A 23,908-nucleotide genomic window follows, 5' to 3' on the forward strand; every position below is an offset into this window, starting at 1 on the left:
GTCACCAAACGGCAAGGAACGTTAAACATCAAGAAGAAAGTTAAAATTGAAACTTACAATTACCTGCTGGTCTGGGGGAATAAACTCCAGGGCCTTCTGGATCACCCTGCAGCCGTACATCTGCAGAGCCAGGGACAGAACGTGCCCACGGATCCGTTCTGCCAAGGCTAACTTCTGTTCCAGGCTGCCGAACTGGGAAGATGAAAACCGATCACTACAAGCACAAAAACCCGAGCGGCACAGCAGCCCTCCCGCGCCGGCGCGCCGAAGCGTTAAACCAGAAATGCCGTGCCTGCTGAAAAGAAGGGAACCACCAACCACGCCTCAAGGGCTGGGAACAGGCACAAGCAAGACGTCTGTCTGTGTCTGTCAGACGTGTGAAAAACTCCAGAGTCAAAGGTGTCGGAGCCACCAGGGTGACACATGGCTGTTCACTAACCCTCGGCAAGCTTGCGGTAAAATTACGGGATAAAAGAACCACCAAGGCTCAGCGGAGAAGGAAGAGACCAGTTTCAAGGAGAGATGGGTGTCTGCCCAACCTCCTGGTATGAAAACATGACACTTCCTTCACTGGAAAAGTTTCTTTTTTGTCCCTCAATACACGAGCACTGACAGCTCAGCACAGCATCCCTGAAAAGTCTTGGTGGACCTACATCTCCTGGGTATGCTGCCGTTTATTCTTACACCTTTTGCACCTCAAAGCAAAGGGTTACTTTTCAGATGCATCTTTACGAGTCCCACACCTCAGTCACCCCAACAGGAATGATGCAAATGCCTGCGGGAACGAGATCATAGAATGGTTTGGGTTGGAAGGGACCTTAAAGATCACCCAGTGCCAGCCCCTGCCCTGGGCACAGACAACTTCCACTAGACCAGGTTGCTCCAAGCCCCGTCCAACCTGGCCTTGAACCCCTCCAGGGATGGGGCAGCCACAGCTTCTCTGGGCAGGTGACATCAGTGTTGACAGATATCCACCGTTTTAGCCAAATAGCAGGGTTTCTAAGAGCTTGTGCAATGCCTCAGGCCAGCAGGCACCCGAGGAAGACTTGCAGGGGAATGCAGACTTACTTCAAAGAACTTCTGGATGACATAGTTTCCAAACACATCGACCATCAACTGATAAGCTGCCTGGAGGATCTCGTTGAACACCAGCTGACGTTCTGCTGGGGTAGCACGCTCCAGTTTCAGCTGAATAAACCTGAAAAACAGGGTGGGTGTGATGCCACTGGCACATACGGCCTCAACACGTTTGTTAATACAAGTCCATTCAGAAGCCTCATACACTTCGCTCTTGGCAAAACATAAATCTTTTACACACAGTTGCCCTACCCAACAATGTGAAACCTTGGGTGGTCGCAGCCGTGGAGGTCCATGGCCACACATCATTGTTGGTACCCTAAAAATCTCATTCCAAGCAAAGCAGATCTCAATAGAACAACACCGCAAGGTCTCGCGTCCAGGAGGCTCTTCAAAACGAGTCAAGCGATGCCAGTGGGACCAGCGAGCAAATTAGGAAGTAAATGAGCTCCTCTTCAGAGGAGAAACTCCCGCTACCAGCATTTGCACCCAAACAATCTTTAAGGAGAAGGGTGAGAGCGTTACACTACTTGGCTTTTCACACCTCCTTTTCCCTGTGCTGCCTCTCTGCTTCAAGATGCGACGCAAATGGCAAAGGACGCTAACTCAAAGAGGTTACAGCGCAAGGTTCTTAATCCCACCTGGATCCATGCTGATCCTGGGAGAACTCCATGATGTGCCCGGCAATCTCCCGCAGCTGTAAATTAGGGTACCGGTTATTGCGAAAGTCCTCCAGCAGCCTGCTTCGGCCAGAGGGCATGACATCGGACATGCCGTAGCGCAAGCGAGAGGAAGGGAAGAGCGTGCTGCTGGGGCTGAAGAGGCTGGAGGCACTGCTCGCACTGCGGTACTTGGCTTCGGCTCCCGGAGCAGCGGAGATGTAACGGCCGCTCCCATTCGTGAGCCCTCCTGCAAGTCACAAAAACAAGGGTATTTCACGAGATGAATTAAAGGGCCCAGGGACGAATCGACAACCCGTGCACGCCATTTGACTTCTAATTCCTCCTTTTCCACCGAGCGGGGTTTCTGGCACGGTTCAGCTAGGAAGCGTTCCCAACTAAGCTCAGTGAACTGCCCCCAGAATCGCTGGGGTGGGGACGTGTTCGAGCATCGCTCCTTAGCACGTACTGAGTTAAGGACAGCTCTAAATTTCAGCACAGAACAGACTGTAACAACTTCTGTTCCTCACTCTGTCTCAAAACTGCCCAAACCAGACAAACTGTCGATCCCACCGCTTGCAAACTTGTTGTTTCTAATTACCTTATCCTCCGTCCTTGGGGTTTTTTCACCTATCTTGCTGTCGTGCGAAGGAGTGATTTAAAAGAGATGCAGTGGGAGTGGGGAGACAGACTTACGACAAAATTAGGTAAGAAAAAGGCAGCAAGAAGCAAGTATAAGAATTTTGGATGTAAAAAAAATAACCGTTATTAAATACAGTTAAATAAATAAAAAAAGATAAATAATTATTTTTTTAAAAAATGCTGTGCTTTCCCAAATTCCCTAAAGATTTTTCACCCGCATTAAGACAACCGCTGAGTTACAGTAACAGGTATGGGGAACAGGTAATGATTCATCATACAGTTAACGAACTGCAGGCGTTGCCAGGAACCAACCGAAACCTTTACACGCTGTTTCCTTGCCTGTAATTTTTCGAAACGTGTTTCAGAGCTACGGCAGGGGACTCCTTCCCTTTCTCGCAGGGCTCGGGATCCCTCTGCTGGCCAAAGACCGCAAGATGCCTCGAGCAAGTACGGTTTTTCCTGGGTGGGACAAAGTCCTCCCCAAGAAAAATGTTCTTCTCGCATGGGAAGCTGCCGCCTGAAACGTGGGGCAGCGAGGGCAAAGCACCTGGAAAAAAAACCCAAAAGCTACAAGAAATCTTGGCAAAGGAGGGAAGATCTTCAGAGTAAACATCGGTAGGGCTGTCCGGAAAGAGGACGGACCTTCTCCTGGCAGCCATGAGCACGGCAGTGGCTGGAATAAAAATATTAAAGAAAATGAGAGCCGAGTGAGCTGCACCCCTCAGCCATCAATGCCTGAAGGAAGCTCCCGTGCAGGAAACACTACCTGAGCATGCGATAACGGGCTAGTTAAGTCCCCCTGTCTCTGAGCCGGGCAAACATGTTCTGACTTCTTCAGGGCTAGTGACAAACCTCGAGGAGAAGGAGACTCCAGAGCTTCTTGTTCACCTCTCTGTCTTATGCACCCTACCAATGGTGTGGCCATCATCTTCTCTACCTACCCGACTTCTTCATTGAGCAAGAACTCCGAAAAGAGACCAAGTGATATTCCTTACTGCTGGAAGGACCAGGATATTCAAAGGAACGGTAAATCACCTCTGAGGTAAAGGAAACTCAACAATGAGAAGCTGAGCAATGGTGGAATGGCACGGAAAACATCAGTGCAAGAGCTGAGAATCACCACTTGTTTTTTGAAAGCCTGGAGCAAGTAAGAGTCATAGCACTAACGTGCTGATCTGGAAAACTAGTTCCTGATCATCTGCAAAGAGCGGTAAGGGTTGAGCACTCACACCGTTATCACCTATGTCTTGTCTCCTAGTTAAGAGGGAAAGCACAGTTTGTACAGAAAAAGCCTTCTCTGCCAGAGGTTTCCTGAGAGAAACCTTCTGGTCTTTTTGGAGATTCAAGATAAACCACAACTTACTCCACTTTTCTACCCATCTCCCTCTCTCCTGATGGAGAAGCTGACTGCAGGTGTCTCCATGATGTTCAGCATCGCACTGGGAATGAAGAGACCGTGTCGGGGACAGGTTTCCCAGAACAAGCGAGTGCTTCTGAAACCCACCTGTCAACCTTGGAGCACCTCAAGCTCCCTTACGCCAGTGTGCGGCTGGGAATGCAGTGACTTCGCCAGATCCCAGATTTCGATGGGATCTTACCACTAACTACAACGAAACAGCTCCTTGTTTAAGAGCAGTACACAAGGCTGGAAGCTCCTGAAGCTCTTGGGGACACCAGGAGGGACAAAAACCCCAAAAGAAGGGAGAGGACTCCTGCAAGATGTTGGCATTGATGGTTTCTCCTGCGTCCTCAGCTCAGAACAAACTTCAAAGTGGGGTCTGCAAACTGCGTGCAGACATCCTATCGTGCTAACACCACGCTGGCCATGCCCAGCACTCTGCATCGACAAACCACGGCGAACCAGCGCTGTATTCAGCACGTGGAGGTCGTACAGAAGCGACAGCTGTGGTGTGGTTCTGCCTCGGAACACGCTGACCATATTTTCTTAAAAGCGTCTGGGTTATGTCAGGAAAAACATGTATCTGGGGAGGAGAAAGCACACAGATTCCTCATCCTGGGGACTCCAAGGTGGACACGTTACTCAGACTTACACTGCGTTTCCTATTTTGAAATGGTAAATCATGTTCTCAGTGCGTGCTGGGACACTTGAGACAGTTAACCTGAAAGAATTACTGATTTCAGGGGGAAAAAAAAAGGACAATGAAAAGGATGAGTCAAAAAAGAAAACACAGAGGAAGAAACACAAAGGCTGCTGGCTGGAAACAAAGCACTAAGCAAGCTTCCAGGGGACTTTTCTAGGGCCCTCAAAGTGCTCTGGGATACAGGAATTCCCGGTATGAGAACTACCAGAACCATGGGGAACGGGGAAGATGAGAAGACGGCAGGGTGAGAAGACGACGCTGCTGCTCTGCCCGACGGAGGGCTCAGGGCAGAGGGCCCAGGCAGCGCCCACCCAGCCGAGGGGACACCGAGTCACCCCCGGTGTCACCGCCCCAGCCTGTCCCCCTGCAGCCCAGCGCCGGGGTGTGCCACCAGCCTCCCAGGGACACGCAGCCCCACAGCCCTCCCAGTCGGTCACCGCTAACTGGTTATCAACTCCCCCACCGGTTTCCCCCCCAAAATCTCTAATGAATTAAATTCCCACATATGTGTTATCAGCTTCCTCGCACCAATCCTGCCTTTTCAACTACAGGGGGGGGCAGCTCTCTCCCAGGCAAGAATATCATAAAATTAAAATAATTACTTATCCGCTGCAAATCCCGATCCCCATTCCAAACTGGGAAAACCCAGAGCCGGACACGTTCAGCCCCAGGTTGCAGCGTGGTAAGCGTTTCTAACAAGAACGCACGAGCTACACGCACAAGGGCTGACAAAAACTACTCGTGGGACTACACAAACCCATGTGAAGTGTAATCTGGCCAAAATTAAATGTTATAATTTAAAAAAAAAAATTTAGTAATTTATAATTCTATAATTTTGATCAATACTGGGGAAAAAAAGGGCCCCTGCTGCTTTTAGCACCCAAAAGCGCGTATTTATTTACAGCTGCTTTATCCTAGCTCTGCAGAGTTGCGTGCACCTTTGAGTTCAGAGCGTGTGTTTGGCTCAGCCTTCCTCCTCCAGCAGTTCTCTTCCTAAGAAGTGGCCGCGTGGTTATTTCAGGTACTCATGCTCGCCCAGACGTTTCACAAGGTCACTTTACAACACCAGAAAAAAAACCCCCTAGCTCCATAAACACACCCCGTTTTTCACAGCTAGGAGCTTTCAGAGAGCCAGAAGAGCCGGGGCTGAATCCTCTACGCACGCCACCAGCCCAACAAAGGAGCCACTTGACGACTCAAACCCACCACTTACACAGCATTTAACCACGGATTTGCCGATTCCAAGTCAGATTTAATGCCAACTTCTCATGTCCCGGTGTAACCCTGAAACCAAAGGTACTCGGAGGGACCGCCCCAGGTGGTCTTCCCCCACGGAACGCAGCGGTGGGCCGTGGTGCCGAAGCCGACTGCTCCAATTTCCCTTTTCGTAAACAACACCTTTGGGTGTTTCCATCTGTCCTTTCATTTTTAGATGTTTAGAAATACTCCTCGTCCTCTTTATCACAAACTACTCCTGACAGCACTCCCAAATAGAAAAGGAGTCACCCCCGATCTCCTTATGAGGAAAAACAACGCCTGTGCTGGTTTTGTAGCAGTAAAACTTATTTTATAAAGCAGCGGAAACTACATCTACATTTAACGCTGTCTTACATCTACAGGTGAAAGAGCAACTGAAAAAAATAAAATGACCTTTTTACGGATCTCAAGGTGAAAGCCAGGCAAACGCAGAGCTATTCTAGCCGGGATTTTTCTTGCCGCATTACCCAGCACGACGTCAGGCACCGAGGAGCCTGGCTACAAGGAGAGGAATATCTTGCGGGGATGGGAAGAGCCCCGTTAGGCGCTCTGGGGCACGGCCCATGGTACCTCCGCTTTCTTTCCAGAGTTTGTTCTCAAACGGATTCACCTTTCCCTGATGCAGTTTTTAAGAGTCTTTCGTTTGCCTGCAGGGGCAACAGGCTTTTTCTAGCGCCGGATTTGGAATCTGGTTAGTCTTCAGCGTTAATTTATCGTAGCCATTTAACTGTCAGCTTAAGGACTGTGCAGCTGCATAAATAAAGCTAAAACCCTTCCAATTCTACTAAAGCTCTGAACAAGGAAAGGTGGCAAATCTAAACTTGATCTTGAAAAAAATCACATTTATTACTATTCCATGCTAACCTTTAGCCAGAATCAAATTCATCACACACGCATGTAATAAACATGATATAGTATTTGATGAGCGTGTATATGCATGGCAAACTGTTCTGATAACCACAAGTTCTGTTAAATCCAGACAGATAACGTGACAGAACCAAAGCAAAGTGATTTTTTTGAACTTGTACTAAATTATCTGGTGCAGATGCCATGAATAATCGGTCTTGTTTCCTTATGAGGCCTGGAAACGAACACTTGTGGAAGTCCAGATGAGCATTGCTTTACTATTTAATGCTTGCTTTCTTTATTTTAAATATTTACTTGATCATATGCAAAAGCTCTCCACCCACTAGAAGCTCTTCCAGAAGATGCAGCTTGCGTAAAGTAACGTATCTTACCGAAATTGAGAAGGCCTCTCCCATGTGCTAATGTGCTTTTGATAAGGCCGCACTGATGGGAAGTTTTCAAAAGCAAACTCACCAGATCCTCAGCTAAAAGCTCAGTGCTGCTCCAGATAACACCGCTTATTTTGGTTACAAGAAGCAACTGTATTGTAAGCTCGGCAATTTATTATTGAAAACTTAACGGGTATTTTGAAAAAAAAACATTTGACAATGAGGATGAGCCCTCCATATCTGTTTTGTTCAAGAATAACAAACAATTGGTGCCTTTACCGAGATCCGTGCGAGAAAAGCAGTTAAGTTTTCAAGCACTTGGAAACGTTATCCTTAATTTAGAGATGAGGAAACAAGGAGGCAATCCAGAAGCCTTCCTGTTAACAGCTGAACTACTGTGAGACAAACACATCATGTCAGCGCCATGACTCCTGCTTCGGTGTTTCTTCTGCAAAAGCCGGGACCCCGCCACCGGAGCGCGAGCAGGGACCAGGCAGCAGGTACGTCACCTCCCCAGCAGCGAGGTGCTCACGTCCCCGCGCCAAGGGACAGCAGAGCAGCCAGGCACAGTGCGGGGACACCCACGCTGTGGCTCTTACCCAGGTTTAAACTCGAAGAGGATCCATGTGAAGATAAGGAGGGAGGTGGGGTCTGAGAGTGGCCAGGTCCTTGGCTGGGCAGAGGCATTCCCACAGGTCCGGGAGAGGAGGAAAACCCAAGGCCATTATAAAAACTGTGTCCTATAGGTGTCAAACTGCTGGATGTCCTCTTGTACAGGTCACTGCTCCCTGTGAGGGAGTCTCGGCGGGAGCCGCTGCCCGTGTTGGAGTTAGCAACTGAAAAAGAGGAGATTTAGAGAAAATTACCTGATGTCAACACACTGCCCGAGACAACAGGCTGGAGAGACAGGACACCGGCACCCAGGGACAGCTTCACCCGGCTCCTGTTGTCCTAAGGGTGTTGCATATGCCTAAATGGAATGCGTGAATTAAAACCACGTTGTTTTAAGCAGAAATCCTTGATTTAACAAATCAGCTTGAATCCTGCTTTTGCATTTATAGCATTGGAGTTTTTATAGTGATAGAACACATCAAAACCCACAAACATACGGGCAGAAAGATCAAGGAGCTAAAAATCTACCGAAAGGAAGGGACAGAATGGAACGAGAGCGAACGCATTGGCTTTTGGACACAACCACTTCACGCTTTGCTTGCGAACCTTCAGAAGAAGGTTTGTACACCTCAAAGCCCTTTTCCCCTACCACTTAGTCCAACAGAAGATATTAGCTCGCCCTCCAAGCATTGCCTCGTATTTATTCTTTGGCCATTAGAGCTAAAACAAATCCAACGTGAGATTTTATCTGTTCGTGTTGACTTAAGAGCGTGTACAGCTTCGCGTACGTTTACTTGAAATCCTTCTGCTCACCTTTCATTATATTAGAAAACAGCTTCTGTTTGCACCAAGCTTTATTGAGATGGAAATCAGAATTCAACTGAACACGTAAACCCAACATTGTTTTGAAGAGCTGTCTCGATAGTCAAACACAAACTCTTTAAACGCACTGTCAACTTGAGGAGAAAAAAAAAATCAATTTTGCATTAAAATCTTGTTTAATAAATAGTGAAATTGTTAACCGTAATGAACTAATCATTCTCCATGACTGCACACAAGTTCTATTCAAAAATGCCTCGCGTTTTTATTCATTGATTGAGGGAAAACAAGTTTGTGCATCTTGGCATCGAGCAAACTTGTAATTCAATTGGATTAGTTAAAAAAACCCAAGTGAAAGAAGTAAATGTTGTGTTTACCTGAATCCAAGATGGTTCAAATTCTCAGGCTGGGTTTAAGAAAAATATTTAGGATAACTTTTAGTTACAACTGTGATTTGAAGCAGTATGTTCCTCCATTTTTTTCTGATGGAGCAGGTTCAAAAGGCAGGTTTAAACTTGCCCTTCACACTGATGAAAGCAGGAAAGCTCAGGACGTAATTACTACCTCTGAGACTAAGTAGTAATTAAAACAATTGTTCTACTTCAAAAAAAAAAAAAAAAAAGAAACTAAGGAGGGAAAAAAAAAAACAACCCGCAGACCTCTTTCTGGTTTGGTTTTATACTGAAAAAAATATCTTTGTCTCCAAGTGCCTAACAAACAAACCAAACCATATACGTCGCATTTCTTGCGACCACAACAAGTGACTTTTTGGGTATACGATAGAAACAATTCCCAGAATAAAGCACGGAAATCACCTCCGATCAGCTTTTTTTAAAATCACAAAGAGTTACCCAGCCATTATTCTGAGGTTAAGAGTTAGGACACTGGGCACCGCTCTGCAGCCAGTCCCTGTCAGTCCGGTTTCTCCACCAAGCACACGCGGGTAAAGGCAGGGAAATTCAAAGCTGTTTAAAAACACAACCTGTAGCAACAAGGGGACGACTGATAATGTGTGTAACAACATAAATCAATGACTTTGCTACTTCTAATATATCATCTACTACGAGAATTTTCACCAGAAAGCACTGCAGGTTTTGAAAGGCAAAGCAGTCTCTAAAGGCAAACTTCCATGGAGCCTCGGCGGGATGAAGAGGAGCCCCCTGGAGCTCCCTGTCCCAGCGCCAGCTCCGGCGGCTCACAAGCCCATGAACTGCATTGGGAGCCATCTGCTCCCAGAGCAAGGTCCTGCAGGTGGGTCAGGGCAATCCCACGCACAGATCCAGGCTGGGCGGAAAATGGCTGGAGAGCAGCAGACTTGGGGGTGCTGGTGGGTGAGAAGCTTCACACGACCCAACAACGTGCGCTGGCAGCCCAGAAACCCCCTGCAGCCTGGGCTGCGTCCCCAGCGGCGTGGGCAGCAGGGCGAGGGGGGGATTCTGCCCCTCTGCTCAGGGGAGACCAGAGTTGGAGGTCTGGGGGGTTGGACTAGACCTTTAAAGGGCCCTTCCATATGATTCTGACCCCCCTGCAGTGCTGCCTCCAGCGCTGGGGCACCAACAGCAGAAGGACACGGAGCTGTTGGAGCGGGGCCAGAGGAGGCCCCGGAGATGCTGGGAGGGCTGGAGCCCCTCTGCTGTGGGGACAGGCTGAGAGAGCTGGGGGGGTTCAGCCTGGAGAAGAGAAGGCTCTGGGGAGACCTTCCAGCCCCTTCCAGTCCCTAAAGGGGCTCCAGGAAAGCTGGGGAGGGACTCTGGAGCAGGGAGGGGAGCCATGGGACGAGGGGGAACGGTTTTATACTGGAAGAGGGGAGATTTAGATGAGATCTGGGGAAGAAATTCTTTGCTGTGAGGGTGGTGAGCCCCTGGCCCAGGTGGCCCAGAGAAGCTGTGGCTGCCCCATCCCTGGAGGGGTTCAAGGCCAGGTTGGACGGGGCTTGGAGCAACGTGGGCTGGTGGGAGGTGTCCCTGCCCAGGGCAGGGGGTGGCACTGGGTGATCTTTAAGGTTCCTTCCAACCCAAACCATTCTGTGATTCTCTCTTTTCCCCCACGAAGAAGCTGCTGTTCTTACCTGCTGTCCCAAATCCTCCCAGCGCAGAGCCCAGCGTGGCACCGAGAGAGCTGCTGCTTCCGAATCCCAGGGAAGTGTTGGCAGGCTGGGCAGAGCCCTGAGAAAAGAGTGAGCTGCTCTGGGAATTGCTGCTGAGAGAGTTGTTGCCGTAGAACGAGCTGGATGCCAGGTTGTTGGTGGGCTGCTGCTGGGGCTGGGGTTGGGGCTGCTGAGTTCCTAGAGGGCGAAATGGTCCGTTTGTCGTTCCTGCCAGGCCGCCCGCGGCACCGTTGGCCGAAGCTGCAGCCGCTGCAACCGCTGGAGAAAAAAAAAAAATAATTGGAAGTATAGACTGAAAAAAATCCATTTTCATAACAGTTTTGGACGTTAAAACTTAGCAGGTTCCTTTTATTTACTCTACATTTTTTTCTCTCCTCTCAGGATAAAAAAAAAACAACTCCCTTTCGCATCAAGCTCGGTATAAAGTCTCTTTAGTTTATATCTGAGCTCCGCAAGTCTTGCGCAGAGCCACCGAATACCAACAACGCCTTGTTATTATCACTGCTGCTTGTGTTATTAGAGCTACATAGATCAAACACACAAAAATGTTCCCTTTCTCCTAAGATCTAAGATTCAAATCAATACAGCCACACACTTAGCAACATCCAATTAAGAAACACAAGTTTTGAAAGAAGCAAAATTGTCCTTTAGCCCACGAAACACAATCCTGCGGTGCTACAACATCAAAACCGAGTACTTTTGTTTTTCAGCCAGTTTCAGAGCAAAAGAAAAAGCAAAATAAACAAGAAATACAAGGAAACAATTAAAAGGCCTATTTCATAATCTATTGCTAACACTGGCAAAGACCGCTTACACGCACAGATTCCGGCTGGGGAAAAAAAAAGGGGAAAAAAAAAATAATCATTTTCAAGCCTTGGACTTGAACCCTAATAAAACCCCAAAAAACTCATGGCAAAGGCCAGGCACGTAACATTTTACGCAAGGTGATCATTTGGGAGTTCTACACAGGCTAAAACTCTTTATCACGTGGGAAACTAGATGCCAGCTGACACGTTTAAATAACTGTCATGAAATTTTGCAAAATAATAAAGTTTACGCGACGCTGCCTCTCTGAGGGTATTTCTGGAGGCTCAGCCCACAGTGAGCACAGAGGATGCTCTCAACACCGATCCCCGCCAGGGATCTCGGTGAGGGCAAGGGTGTCATCATCGCCAGCAGAGCCCAAAGCATTCCAGCTCCCCCCTCCGCCAGGGATGGAGCAGAGTTTTCACTTGACGGGACCAGGACTCACCTGCTTGCGCCGCCGAGGAGCTGATGATGACGGGAGCGGGGGCTACCAGGCGGACGGGGGCCCCCAGGCCGTTCCTGGCCCCCGCGTTCACCACGAGAGCACCGGTTTGGTCGTAGTAAGCAGCAGGAGCCAGCACTGGGTAACCTGGAGAGGCAGATGACGGGAGCACAGTTAAGGTAACAACCAACGCAACGCACGGTACATCAGTCGTCTTCATGTGAGTAGAATTTTTTTTTTTAATAAGATTTTTAAAGGAAAATCTGAATGGAAAAAGAAAAGGCAACAGCAGCTCTGCTTCTCCTGAAGCAAAAAAAAAAAAAAAAAAAAAAAAAAAATCCATATTAACAGTCTACAGCTTGATACGAGCTAAGACTTCAGGTAGAGAAGCCTTTTTCCCCCCCCAACCTACTCTACTAGCATTGCCCTCTGTGTAAATTCATAGAATCATAGGGTTGGAAGGGCCCTCTGGAGATCATCCCGTCCAACCCCCTGCCAGAGCAGGGTCACCCACAGCAGGTGGCACAGGAACGCCTCCAGGCGGGGTTGGAATGTCTCCAGAGACGGAGACTCCCCCACCTCTCTGGGCAGCCTGTGCCCAGCCTCTGCCACCCTCACAGCAAAGAAGGTCCTCCTCATGTTGAGGTGGAACTTCCCATGTTCCAGTTTGTGCCCATTACCTCTTGTCCTGTCCCTGGGCACCACTGAGAAGAGCCTGGCCCCATCCTCCTGACACCCACCCTGTCAGTATTTAGAAGCATTGATGAGATCCCCCCTCAGTCGTCTTTCTTCCAGACTGAAGAGACCCAAATCCCTCAGCCTTTCTTCCTAAGAGAGATGTTCCAGTCCCCTCAGCATCTTGGTAGCCCTTTGCTGTCCCCTCTCCAGCAGTTCCCTGTCCTTCGTGACCCGGGGAGCCCAGAACTGGACCCAGCACTCCAGCTGTGGCCTCCCCAGGGCAGAGCAGAGGGGGAGGATGACCTCCCTCCACCTGCTGGCCACACTCTTCTTGATGCACCCCAGGATGCCATTGGCCTTCTTGGCCACAAGGGCCCATCACTGGCTCATGGTCACCCTGTTGTCCACCAGGACTCCCAGGTCTCTTTCCACAGCGCTGCTCTCCAGCAGGTCACCCCCAACGTGTCCTGGTGCAGGGGGTTATTCCTCCCCAGGTGCAGCACCCTACGCTTGCCCTTGTTGAATTTCATAAGGTTCTGCTCTGCCCAAATCTCCAACCTGTCCAGGTCTCTCTGTATGGTGGCATAGCCTTCCTGTGTGTCAGCCACCCCCCCAGCTTTGTCTCATCAGCAAATATAGCCGATGTGTCATATGTGTCATCAGTATATAGCTCTTTAGGTTCCTTGCTATGGAATTCTACACTCAAATAAGACTTTCAGGAAAAAAGTGAGTGATTCTCCATGGTGGGGTCACAAAGAGAATGTTCTCCGTGAATATTGGCTTTGCAAATATAACCCCCAAGCCCCCCAATAAAGCAGATTTAAGGAAATCTGCAGATTGCTTGGAAACGTGCACGGTACATTTAGCTTTGTAACTTAATATAGCAACATTCCTCTTGAACCACAAAAAAAAAAAAACCACCTCTGTAACCACCATATGACACTTCCAGCGAGGAGACCTGACCTCAAAATAATCCCGTTCTCTCACATTTGACCAGTGGGACATACCTGCACATTATTCAAAAAAATTGTTCCGTTTGCCCTTTGCCATTACAATAATATTCTGTACAACTGAGTGTCAAAAGCATTTGTCCCACACAGCCTCACGGACCAGAGCTCAAATTCATACGGTAGCTCCTCTCTTGGAGAATTATAAATTACAATAAAATCCTGCTTCCTTTTTTCTGTTTCCTTTTCTTGTTTCTAAGCCGCTAGTATTTGCTTGGAGGATATTATGAAGGGGAAGTCCTTAGCCCGTATCCCGTTAAAGTCAAGCACCTGGCAGGGATGGAGAGACAGGGCTAATGAACGGGACTCGGACATCTCTGAGGTTTCAAAGTAAAGACCCCGTAAGCTAGCATGATCCACGGGGAAATGTGAAAGCAGCTTCCAAGAGGAGCCACCAATTCTTTGGAGTACGCAAGCAACTAACGCACCCGTAGAGCAATACAGCCTGTAACGTTTGTTTTCACCTGTGGCACAGGGATCTAAACTCTAATTTAGCTGAAATGCTGCACAGGTAGCGAGGTTCACATCTAACAGCCTCTCCAAAATGCCTTCTACACGCGCAGATTAGAACTGAAAAACAATAAACGCAAAACACTGCTGAATGCCAGGCAAATGCGACACCGCGCACAGACACAAGATATGTAATTTTCTTCGATCTCCCGGGACACCGCGGAAGGTGCAGCTCCCTCAGAGCCCTACCTGGCATCCCTGCTGCCAGCCCCTGCCCAAAGGCCAGGGCGGAATTGACGGCCGCAGCAGCCACCAGCGGATCAGTCTGCTGTCCCTGCTGGTTCTGGTTTGGGGTCAAAGGACGCTGACTGGCTCCTCCGCGTAGAACCTGGAGAAGACAGAGGAACAGCCATCTGTTTATTTTGGGACCTGGAAGTAAGGCGCAACCATCAGACACTTGCAGGAGCAGCCGCAGCCATCGAACGGCGAGTTCTTGCACAACTCGCGTGGGACAACCCCTCCCCTTCCCTGGGGACAGAGCTGCCGTCGCCAACACAAGCCCTCACACCTGGGAAGCGCAGAAGACCCAATTTATAGAATCACAGAATGGTTCGGGTTGGAAGGGACCTTAAAGATCATCTAGTTCCAACCCCCTGCCCTGGGCAGGGACACCTCCCACCAGCCCAGGTTGCTCCAAGCCCCGTCCAACCTGGCCTTGAACCCCTCCAGGGATGGGGCAGCCACAGCTTCTCTGGGCAACCTGGGCCAGGGGCTCACCACCCTCACAGCCAAGAATTTAAATAAGACGTCCCCTCCCAGGTTTACTGAGCATGATCTGGAAGCGCTTCATCATCTGACCTCTTTCGTTTCTTGATCTACCTTCAATCCTCATCTTTTGTCAGAAGTGCTTGCAGCCATCTGCCCCGTCCCAGATGACATTTGGTCTCTGCCGCAGCAGCACTGCCGAAAGCCCACTTGAGCGGAAACCTTAAAAAGCCTGACTCGGGGGCTGGGGGCCGATGACACAAGGTTGACATGGGTTTTTCCAAGCTTCCAGCCCCCGTAGAAAACAGCAGCCCAGTGACACGGCATGACACTTACTCACTGGAAATAATGACCAAAGATCACACATCGTCTTTTATACGTAGCTCTTGTGGTTGAAGCACACGTTGCTCTCCAAAGGGAAGATGGCAAACTGACCTTTCCTGTAATTACCTGCGACGGGCTTTGTTTGCAAAAGCCTTTTTTTACTCAACGTGGTGATGCAAGAGCCTGCACCCACCAGCGAGGTCAGCTTATTAAAAAAGCCATCCTTTGGCACTCAGCGTGACTGACTGCAAAAATTAACACCGGCTGTGTCACCCGGTAAAGTTATTAAAAGGAAAAAATGACTTTGCGCACTGAGAGACTGGGAGAGGATACTGGAGTTAACGGATTTCGATGTTTATCCCAATTTGCCATCGCTGGGGAAGCCTGAACACGAAACTCTTCAGCCTCGGGAGTCTCATAAGTTGCAGCTGCTTGAAAAGCAGGCGCTGTGCAAGGGCACCGCACGGAACACGCGCCATGGATGGCAGGCTGCAGGAAGCGAAATCTTGGCATTTTTTTTATAAATCCGCTATTAAGATGTCTTAGGCATCACAAATCAACTGTCCATAATCATCGCTCCGGGTTTCTAAAAACATTCGCCTCAGCACTTCTTAGACAAATTTCATCCAAAAAAATACACACTGTATCCTCTTACGGCTGGCAGGTTTGCATTCCCAACAATACCCGCCATCCCCACGCACGCCTGCTTCATGGCTATAAAAGTAATGAAAAATATCACAGAGGCTACTGATGATCGGTAGTTTTTATTTTAATAGCCTAAGCTTTTGCAGCAGCTCTTTTAGCACACACCTCCCGTACGGGGAAAGGCTCCCGGTCTGAATGCCACAGCGTAAATGGCTTTTACACCCTCTCCGTGCCGCTGTACCTGCGCCGGGGTCCGTGCGGGAGGCTCTGCCCAACGCCCTCTCGCCCGCGACCCGCCAGCTGCAGAGGTTTGATCATTAACTTCATCAGGAGCAAAGTGCTCTCCTCCCGATCGCTGCTCCAGAATCGCTGGCGTGAAAATTCACTGCTTTTATACCCTGAAAAGGCCTTACAATATCACCAAACATGGTTTTTGCTCTAGTTTTTAAAGCCGAAGCTAATAAATTCAGCTGCCAATCGCTATCTACTCTAATTGCTGTCTCAAAACACACGAGGACCAGAAAGGAAGGTTTCGTTTTACTATGAAAAAGGAGCCACCTCACTTTTCGGGAGGATAACAAAGCCATTTTGTTCCCAAGCAGGAATTACCATGGGACAGAGACCGATAAAACTGTATAAAGCCAAGGTCAGGCGAGGACCAAGCAGCAGCCAAACCAGCCAGGGCCATGTCGGAGAGCCGGCCGGCTAACAAGAGCCCGAGGCCGCTTCCCGACACCTGTCCTACGGGCCCTGCTGGGGTGGGGAGGGAGAAAAGCGGAGCGTATCCAACCGCCTGGCCAAGGAGAACAAGAACCAAAACAAGGATGGCGGGACGCCGCTCATCCTCCCAGCATTTAACTTCATTACACAGGTTTAGCAACCGCCAGTTTAGTCTGAAAGTTTGGATTATTTTCTTTTTTTCAAAGTTGATTTAAATAGCAGGCCAACAATTTGCACTCCCATACAAGTCTGTAAAACGTTTAAAGATGGCTTTTTGCGACAGTTGAGGAAGAAAATCATTACTCTCTCTTAATTCTCGTACCAGTCTCTCAGTTTCCACCTTCTGCTTGATTCACATTTGTGTCATCTGCATCAGAGGTACAACTATTATTAAATACCAGACCTTTAAAATGCTTTAGTTAAATTCCAAGCATAGGGGGGGAAAAAAACCAAAACCCCACAAACCTCGACGAGAAATTACAGAGTGATTCATCACAAAGCTGCGTAACAATTTTCAACAGAAGAAAAAAGCCCAGGCTACAGAACGCAATCTGCCGTCACTGCCCGGGGATTAAGGCAGAAGAGGTGGATGGTGCGGAGCCATCAAACACACACCCTTTAGAACAGAAGTAAGGAAAAAGTTCCCCTTATCAGCTCCCAGTGTGAACTCTTCACTGTTTTTTTTAAAAAAAGCAAATACCATTCAAACAACAGCTGCCCATCTCAATGTTCATCTCTAACACACTTAAAGGGGTAACAGCCGATCATATGGAAAAACCTTCACTAACTTCATCAATTTTGTCTTTTTAGGTGTCAAAGTCTCCAAATTTTTGTGCAGACTAAAGCAAAACAGCTGCACAGTTTGCCTTGTAAATATAGCAAATTCAGCATTTTCTTTTTGCAACTCATCTTTTGTCTTCAACTCCTCACATGGATTCCAAACCAATTCACTCCGCCGTTATTTTGACCCTTTTAAAGCTAGTCGTTGTCAAAAAAGCGTCCTCTACTGGACTGCGGTATAAGAGAACACGCTTATTAACATTTAGTACTTGACACGGGTCTTCATCGTTGCCGTGGCCTTCAAGCTGCAGCGACGGGCATGAGAACAGAGCGCAAGACGATGATTTCCACTTGCACACCAGTTTGCTACGGCATCGCTCAGCGGTGTTCACAAAACTGACGAGATTATTCGTTTTGCAAAGCATTAACAGGCAATAATTCACCACCACGAGTGCATGTGCGCTATCCTCCACGTGCGTGACGCTTAAATGACATAACAGAACATACAGATGTTTCTCCTCCTATTTTTAAGAGAGGTCAAGGGCTCTGAGTGTTGGCAGCGGTCATTGAAAAAAAAAATAAAAATAAAATTAAAAAAAAAAAAAAAATCGGGATTCTTCAAAGCTGCTGTGTTCCCTGTAAATGACTCGACGTGGAAAGCATCCCAGCCCTTACCTGTTGCTGGCCCTGCTGGGTTTGCTGGGTGGTCTGCTGATTTGCCGAGTTCGTGGCAGCGGCAGCCGCGGCAGCTTGCTGCTGGAAGAGACTGGCAGGATAAACTCCCCAGGGCGTAACTCCATAGTACTGGTGAGGAACAACCGCCGGACCTACAAGGGGAAGGGAACCGGTGAGCTTCCGAAGCGCGTCAAGCCTTACACAGCAAACCACCGCCAAAAATACCTGCTTATCGCATCTGGTTTCACAAATCCTATTTCAAGGTGATCTGCTTTCAATCCTTTGCAAATTACAGAGGGATTCTGGCATTTGTGTTATTCATTTTTAAAAAGCTTAGAAGTCAGGCCTGAAATTTCGTCTTGACTTGCTTTACCTTATTGGATGAGGTCAAGTCCTGCTACCAGCGATCCTGCTGAAATTCTTTGCTTTTACTGATGTGCCCTAATTTTACAGTGAAGGAGCAAAACTTTACCTCTAACCAAAAGAGAAGGAAACTTCTTTAAGTACAGATATACAAGTCTCTTCTAATCTCAGCTGACATTCACAGTTCAATAGTATCTATTATTTAGCCCCCCAATAAATTAAAAAAAAATAAAACCTCTTTGCATCTGGATAGCATCAATGCTCGAGTGTTTAAAATGTCATTTTTCCAGCCACTCAATCCTATTTCGCATTTGCAAACGACCATAAAGGAGATTCTCTATCTTTCCACATCCCCCTTTCCTCCTCCAACTTCAGAGGCTTAAAAAAAATAAATAATAATCTCGGAGAGCACCAGAAAAAGCGGAATTTTTGAAGATTCATTGTGTTTTATCAAGCCTCGGGACACCGCACACCTAATTTGGCGATAGCAGAATGGCAGCCTATATCCTTAAGTAATTCGAGCTGGGACAACGCCGAGGAAGCGGCGAGCGCTCTGCGCTGGAGTCCCTCCCACCAAATAACACGTGTGCAAATTCAATAACATTTTTAATATGTCTGTTGTATATCTTTTGGAAAGGTCAGCAGAAAAGTAGAAGCATTTCCTTTGCTTTTCAAATACATCACTTATCCCACGGGTTCCTTCCCCCCAGCGGGAGTGACTCCGGGCACACTAGGCTTTTTAAGGTAGAGTGCCACAAGTCGTATTTGACGCTGCGGAATAAACAAGTCTGGAGAATTTGAACCACACACTTACATGGAGTAAAAATAGCTCCTATTTTAAGGGAGATCGTTAGCATTTGAGTTCTAACCAAGTCATTTTAGTCTTGCTGTTAGTCATGTCTTACACTTGTTCTCCTTGCAGGGTCTTTACTGTAACGCATATAAAGACTATAAGCATTCGCCCCGAGAGACTTAAAAACTATTCCCAAAATATAAGGGATGACAGCAAAAAGGGAGATGCAAAAAGACACTGCTGAGTGTAAGCGTGGGTATGACAGAAAGGGAAAAATCCAGGAAGCACTTTTTTCTTTTGGTTTTGTTTTTTTTTTTGGTACAGTAACACGTGTTTGTCTCAAATGAACTACTACACAATGCAGAAGCGACCCGCTGCGCACCAGTCTGGATCAGCTCCTGCTCCTGCAATCACTGCTGCCCACTGGCGGGATGCAGCAAGGCTTCAAGACACCCATTTCATCTTTAATCGCAAATATTAAATTCGTATTTCAAAAGCGTAGCGGTTACTCTCCTTTATTATTTTGTTTCCAACCACTGTACTTTCCCCAAATTTAGGGGTTTGTGGCATCATTAACACGCGTGCCCAGCCCCGCGTACCGCAGGGAGATGTTAAAGCAGCCCGTTGTCTAATGCCAGGCGCTTCAGCAATGTGTGTGAAACGCTCAGATTTGTGTACGTCCCTAAAGCTCTGCCACCAAATCCACCCTTGCTGGATGTACTGTGTCCCGTCAGCCTGAGAAGGTGACTTGTCTGCCTTCCTCAGATTTGCCTTGGAGCAGCAACCGCTTCTTTCTTACCTTCTGACCTGAGCAGTGGCAGCTAAAATTAAAAAAACAAAACAAAACAAAAAACAAACCTGCAGAAAATGAATGAGTCCCACAATGGTACCGCCTACCTTCACCAGCGCAGACGCAGCTGATCAGTGGACTATAACCTGTTTATATTCAGTCGATGCAGATCGGACGGCGACTGCTCGGGTGCTTCCTCGCTCAACGGGAAAACAGTTGCAACTGCTCCGTTTTATGCAAGGAATTAGCCTGTGTTTGCCCACAGGCTACTGGGAAGTCGCCGCAATACCCTTTATCTGGGCAAAATGTGGGCATCTCTCTGGGTTATTTTAATCTCGGTTCTAATTATCAAGCAAGCACAGTCTAGATGGAGTTTTTTTCCTAGTTAGAGGTTGCTCATCAGATCTGCAATAGCCTTAGGTGTTTAAAAGAAGAAGAGGCACAAAGTCTTTGAAGTTTGCAAGCAGCTGGGCTTAAAAGAGCTGCAAGTCTGGCTCAGCTCATTTGAGCGCATGGTGAGGCTCATTATTGAACACTGTTCTCAGTGAGGGCAAGCGTGTCATCATTGCCAGACTTACAAAAACACGTAGAGTGTTTCTTTACTGCAGGAAATATTTGCACCTGCTTTTACACTTATTAAAGATACGCATACACAAGAAAATAGAAGCCATTCTAGTGCCTTTGAAATCAAATATTCCCACTACTACGTCTCACACATTGGCCACGGACGCCCAGAAATATTCCTTTCAAGAAACATTAGCAAAACCAACTGTAAGTGTTCATCACAACATTTTTGCTTTTCATCTCAGCCTTCACACTCAGATCTCTGTACGCCGAAGCCATACCTGCTCTCGGCCAAGGACGAGGACTCAGCAACCACCGGCTTAAGGAAAGCTGCAAGTAGCAACTTTATCAATTACTAGTGATTTGTTGAGCTGATCACTTCACGATTCCTGGTACGGCGACCGCAGGTATCCATGAAGTGGTGTCTTTGGAAGGACTGGGGTAGAAGAGCCGAACTGGCAGGGCTGTGGGCAGCCCCAGGAAAACCTGGCAGGCAGCGCCCGGGCGGCACAGATCCTGGGGGGGGGGATGGCACCTTTGCATAGAATCACAGAATCATAGACTGCGTTGGGTTGGCAGGGACCTCTAAAGGCCATCTCGTCCAACCCCCTGCAGTCAGCAGGGACATCTGTAACTAGATCAGGTTGCTCAGAGCCTCATCCAGCCTGGCCTTGAATGTCTCCAGGGATGGGGCCTCCACCCCCTCTCTGGGCAACCTGGGCCAGTGTCTCACCACCCTCAGTGGAAAGAACTTCTTCCTGATGTCTGATCTAACCCTGCCCTGCTCTAGTTTAAATCATTGCCCCTCGTCCTGTCGCTCCATGCCCTTGCAAACAGCCCCTCCCCAGCTTTCCTGGAGCCCCTTCAGGGACTGGAAGGGGCGCGAAGGTCTCCCCGGAGCCTTCTCTTCTCCAGGCTGAACCCCCCCAGCTCTCTCAGCCTGTCCTCACAGCAGAGGGGCTCCAGCCCTCAGTTCATCTTCGTGGCCTCCTCTGTCCCCGCTCCAACAGGTCCACGTCCTTCTTGTGCTGAGGGCTCCAGAGCTGGACGCAGTCCTCCAAGATGGGGTCTCACCAGAACAGAGCAGAGGGGGAGAATCACCTCTCTGGATCTGCTGGCCACAGTTCTTTTGATGCAGCCGAGGATGCCATTGGCCTCCTGGGCTGCAAGCGCACATTGTCGGGTCATGTCCAGCTTTTCATCCACCCCAAGTCCTTTTCCGCAGGGCTGCTCTCTATCACCTCATCCCCCGGCCTGTATTGATAATGAGGATTGTCCCGACCCAAGGGTAGGACCTTGCACTTGGCCTTGTTGAACTTCATGAGGTTTGCTCGGGCCCACCTCTCTAGCTCGTCCAGGTCCCTCTGGATGACATCCCGTCCCTCTGGCCTGTCATGGCAAGGTGGTCCCCCAGCCCGTGGTCCTGGGCGGTACATGCAGGCATCCATACCCGGGACATAGCTCAGCACCAAGTGACTGAAGCGTCTCAGAAAGCCAGGCTGGAGCAGCCCAGCGCAGACACATCCAAACCGACCCACCTCCAGTCTCGGAACACCGTGGTTTTTCCCGTATGCAGATCATTCCAGCATCCACTTCTCTACAAAGAACAGAAACACTTTTCTACCTGTAACACACCACCTCCGAGGGAATCAACATTCCCCAGCTTGTCTTACAAAAGGCAAGATTTCTTTTTCTTGAGTGACATCCTTCTCAAATGATAGAAGGCAATTGCACAACGCGTTTTAAAGACAGCAGTATCTTCCCCACGGTTTAAACTCACAAGTGATTTCTTTCTTGAGTCTAGGAAGCCCTTCCCTCTGCATTCAAATTTGTTCTTTAAAATGCTACTATTGTTGGGAAGAAAAGAGTATTATCACAGGGCTGACAGTCTTAAAATCATGAAAAAGCTGCCATAAAGGCAGAATGTTAATTGGCAGAATTATCTCCACCATAAAACATGCCAAAGTTTCCCCTCTGCTTTAAAAGTAACTGTGAGCAATAAACTACCAACAACTCCAAACTCATTTCTTTCATCTCATAAACTTCTCCCAGCCCTCGCAGTTTAACACTCCCATACGCATGAGGGAGGCCGCCTGACTTTATACCTAACTCTGAACATCTCAATTGCCCCACGTCCCTCCAGTGCTGCACTCCGTCATTGCAGAGAAAAAGCTTTCAAAACTGCTCGAGTCTACACAGAAAAGATGCTTTTCCTGAAGCCAAACATCAACAAGGAGCGAAGGCTGTTACATTGGCATTTCTAGCAATTAGGATCCAGAGCCCAACGAGATGGATGAAGAAACTCATATTTCTCAGCGGTGAAACGCTATACCTACATTGCAGCGCATTACGCATTCTTTTGTTTTGCTTTCAAGAGTCACAAAGTTTAAAAATTATTCAAGCAGCGATCCTGATGTCAAGTTTTGAGATGCTTTAGGTAACCTGGGGTATGGTATTTCCTAGATCAAATTTCTAAGGCCCCACTCAGATATTCAGGCAGCTGCGGCTTCAAGACTGCTGAGAAAAAAGGGGCAAAAAAAAAAAAAAAAAAAGAGTTGTCACAAACACGCTCGCTGTTTCCTAGAGATCTGGCAGAGGTTACGCATGGTCTTTCGATGAAATCAAGACGCTGACCTCCTGCTCCACTGAACTGCAGTGTGTTACTGAAGAATGAGCACTCGCTTGAGCAGCGCTGAGGTGATGCAAAAAGGCCAACCAGAATCCTCTTTTGGTGGTATTCGTTTACAAAGCACCTCTTCTGCCTGGAACTGGAATTGCCAGTGTTCTAGCACCTCTTTGCTGATAAGCCCCGACTGAAGCTTCCTACTTACATTTGCCACCAAGAGTTGAGGTCATTCATTCACCGCCACGCATTCATCATCACATGATAGTTTATCGACCCCTGGACGGTTAGACATATCCTTGTACTCTAGCTCTTGGCTTTCTTCCATTTAATCACAGCATCATTTGTTTGCCAACAACATGTTGTTATCTAAACTTAATCTTGCATTGTTATTATGCAACCAGCAGGCAACATTCACAACAGCCGAAGAGTCCAAAGCCCATCTTCAAATTGTAATCTTGATTCTTTACATACTTCCATGCGATCCGCTAAAAACGCCATCCGACTGGGTCACAGTCGCTGAAATCCCATTTCAGAGCTTGACCTGATACTGGCCTCGAAGCTTAAAAGCTAAGCAGCGGTTATGCAAGAGCTGTTAAACACGCCGAAGAGTCACGTACCAAACCACAACGCTCTCTGGCAGAGCGCTCTATTCCTGTACAACCAGCTGGTTCCCGGCTTCGGTTTGGTAGAAGCCATCCCAAGGGATGTCCAGGAAGTATGGAAGTTGTAAGTGGAGTGTGGCAAGAGGGTGCAGGCTCCACTTCAAATCCCCACTACCCTGAACTAAGGAGTTTTGATTTAAAACACAGAAGGCTTCCTCTCCCGGTGGCTCAGGGAAAGCAATGCACGGTTATAAAACTGTTCTTCTGAAAGTACGTTCTTCCTTTGTCCTCAACGCTTAGGCAAGAACTTTGCGGCATACGCAGCAAGAGTTCAACGTACAGTGTGTTCTTCACACTGTCTGATAAG

At 48.1% G+C, this 23,908-nt stretch overlaps 1 protein-coding gene and 1 non-coding gene across 13 annotated transcripts in view; both read right to left on the reverse strand.

The window, feature by feature from the left end:
- PUM1 (pumilio RNA binding family member 1) overlaps nt 1-23,908 on the reverse strand; it is an 84,057-nt gene that overhangs the window by 12,522 nt on the left and 47,627 nt on the right. For 9 of the 12 annotated variants that reach the window (XM_054223916.1, XM_054223915.1, XM_054223913.1 and 6 more), the window contains 8 exons: nt 17,804-17,955; nt 14,144-14,282; nt 11,763-11,906; nt 10,472-10,768; nt 7,572-7,808; nt 1,719-1,986; nt 1,069-1,198; nt 58-192 (listed from right to left, as the gene is read on the reverse strand). In XM_054223916.1, coding sequence (XP_054079891.1) covers nt 58-192; nt 1,069-1,198; nt 1,719-1,986; nt 7,572-7,808; nt 10,472-10,768; nt 11,763-11,906; nt 14,144-14,282; nt 17,804-17,955 — 1,502 coding nt within the window. The remainder of the gene's footprint in view (nt 1-57; nt 193-1,068; nt 1,199-1,718; nt 1,987-7,571; nt 7,809-10,471; nt 10,769-11,762; nt 11,907-14,143; nt 14,283-17,803; nt 17,956-23,908) is intronic. The other 3 variants (XM_054223918.1, XM_054223911.1, XM_054223908.1) reach the window with 1 other exon arrangement.
- Nucleotides 20,239-20,322, reverse strand: LOC128919066 (small nucleolar RNA SNORD103/SNORD85). Its single transcript, XR_008469813.1, has one exon. It is a non-coding gene; the product is annotated as a small nucleolar RNA SNORD103/SNORD85 (small nucleolar RNA).

Source organism: Rissa tridactyla, chromosome 18 (genome assembly GCF_028500815.1).
Source record: "Rissa tridactyla isolate bRisTri1 chromosome 18, bRisTri1.patW.cur.20221130, whole genome shotgun sequence".
Taxonomy (NCBI): Eukaryota; Metazoa; Chordata; class Aves; order Charadriiformes; family Laridae; genus Rissa; species Rissa tridactyla.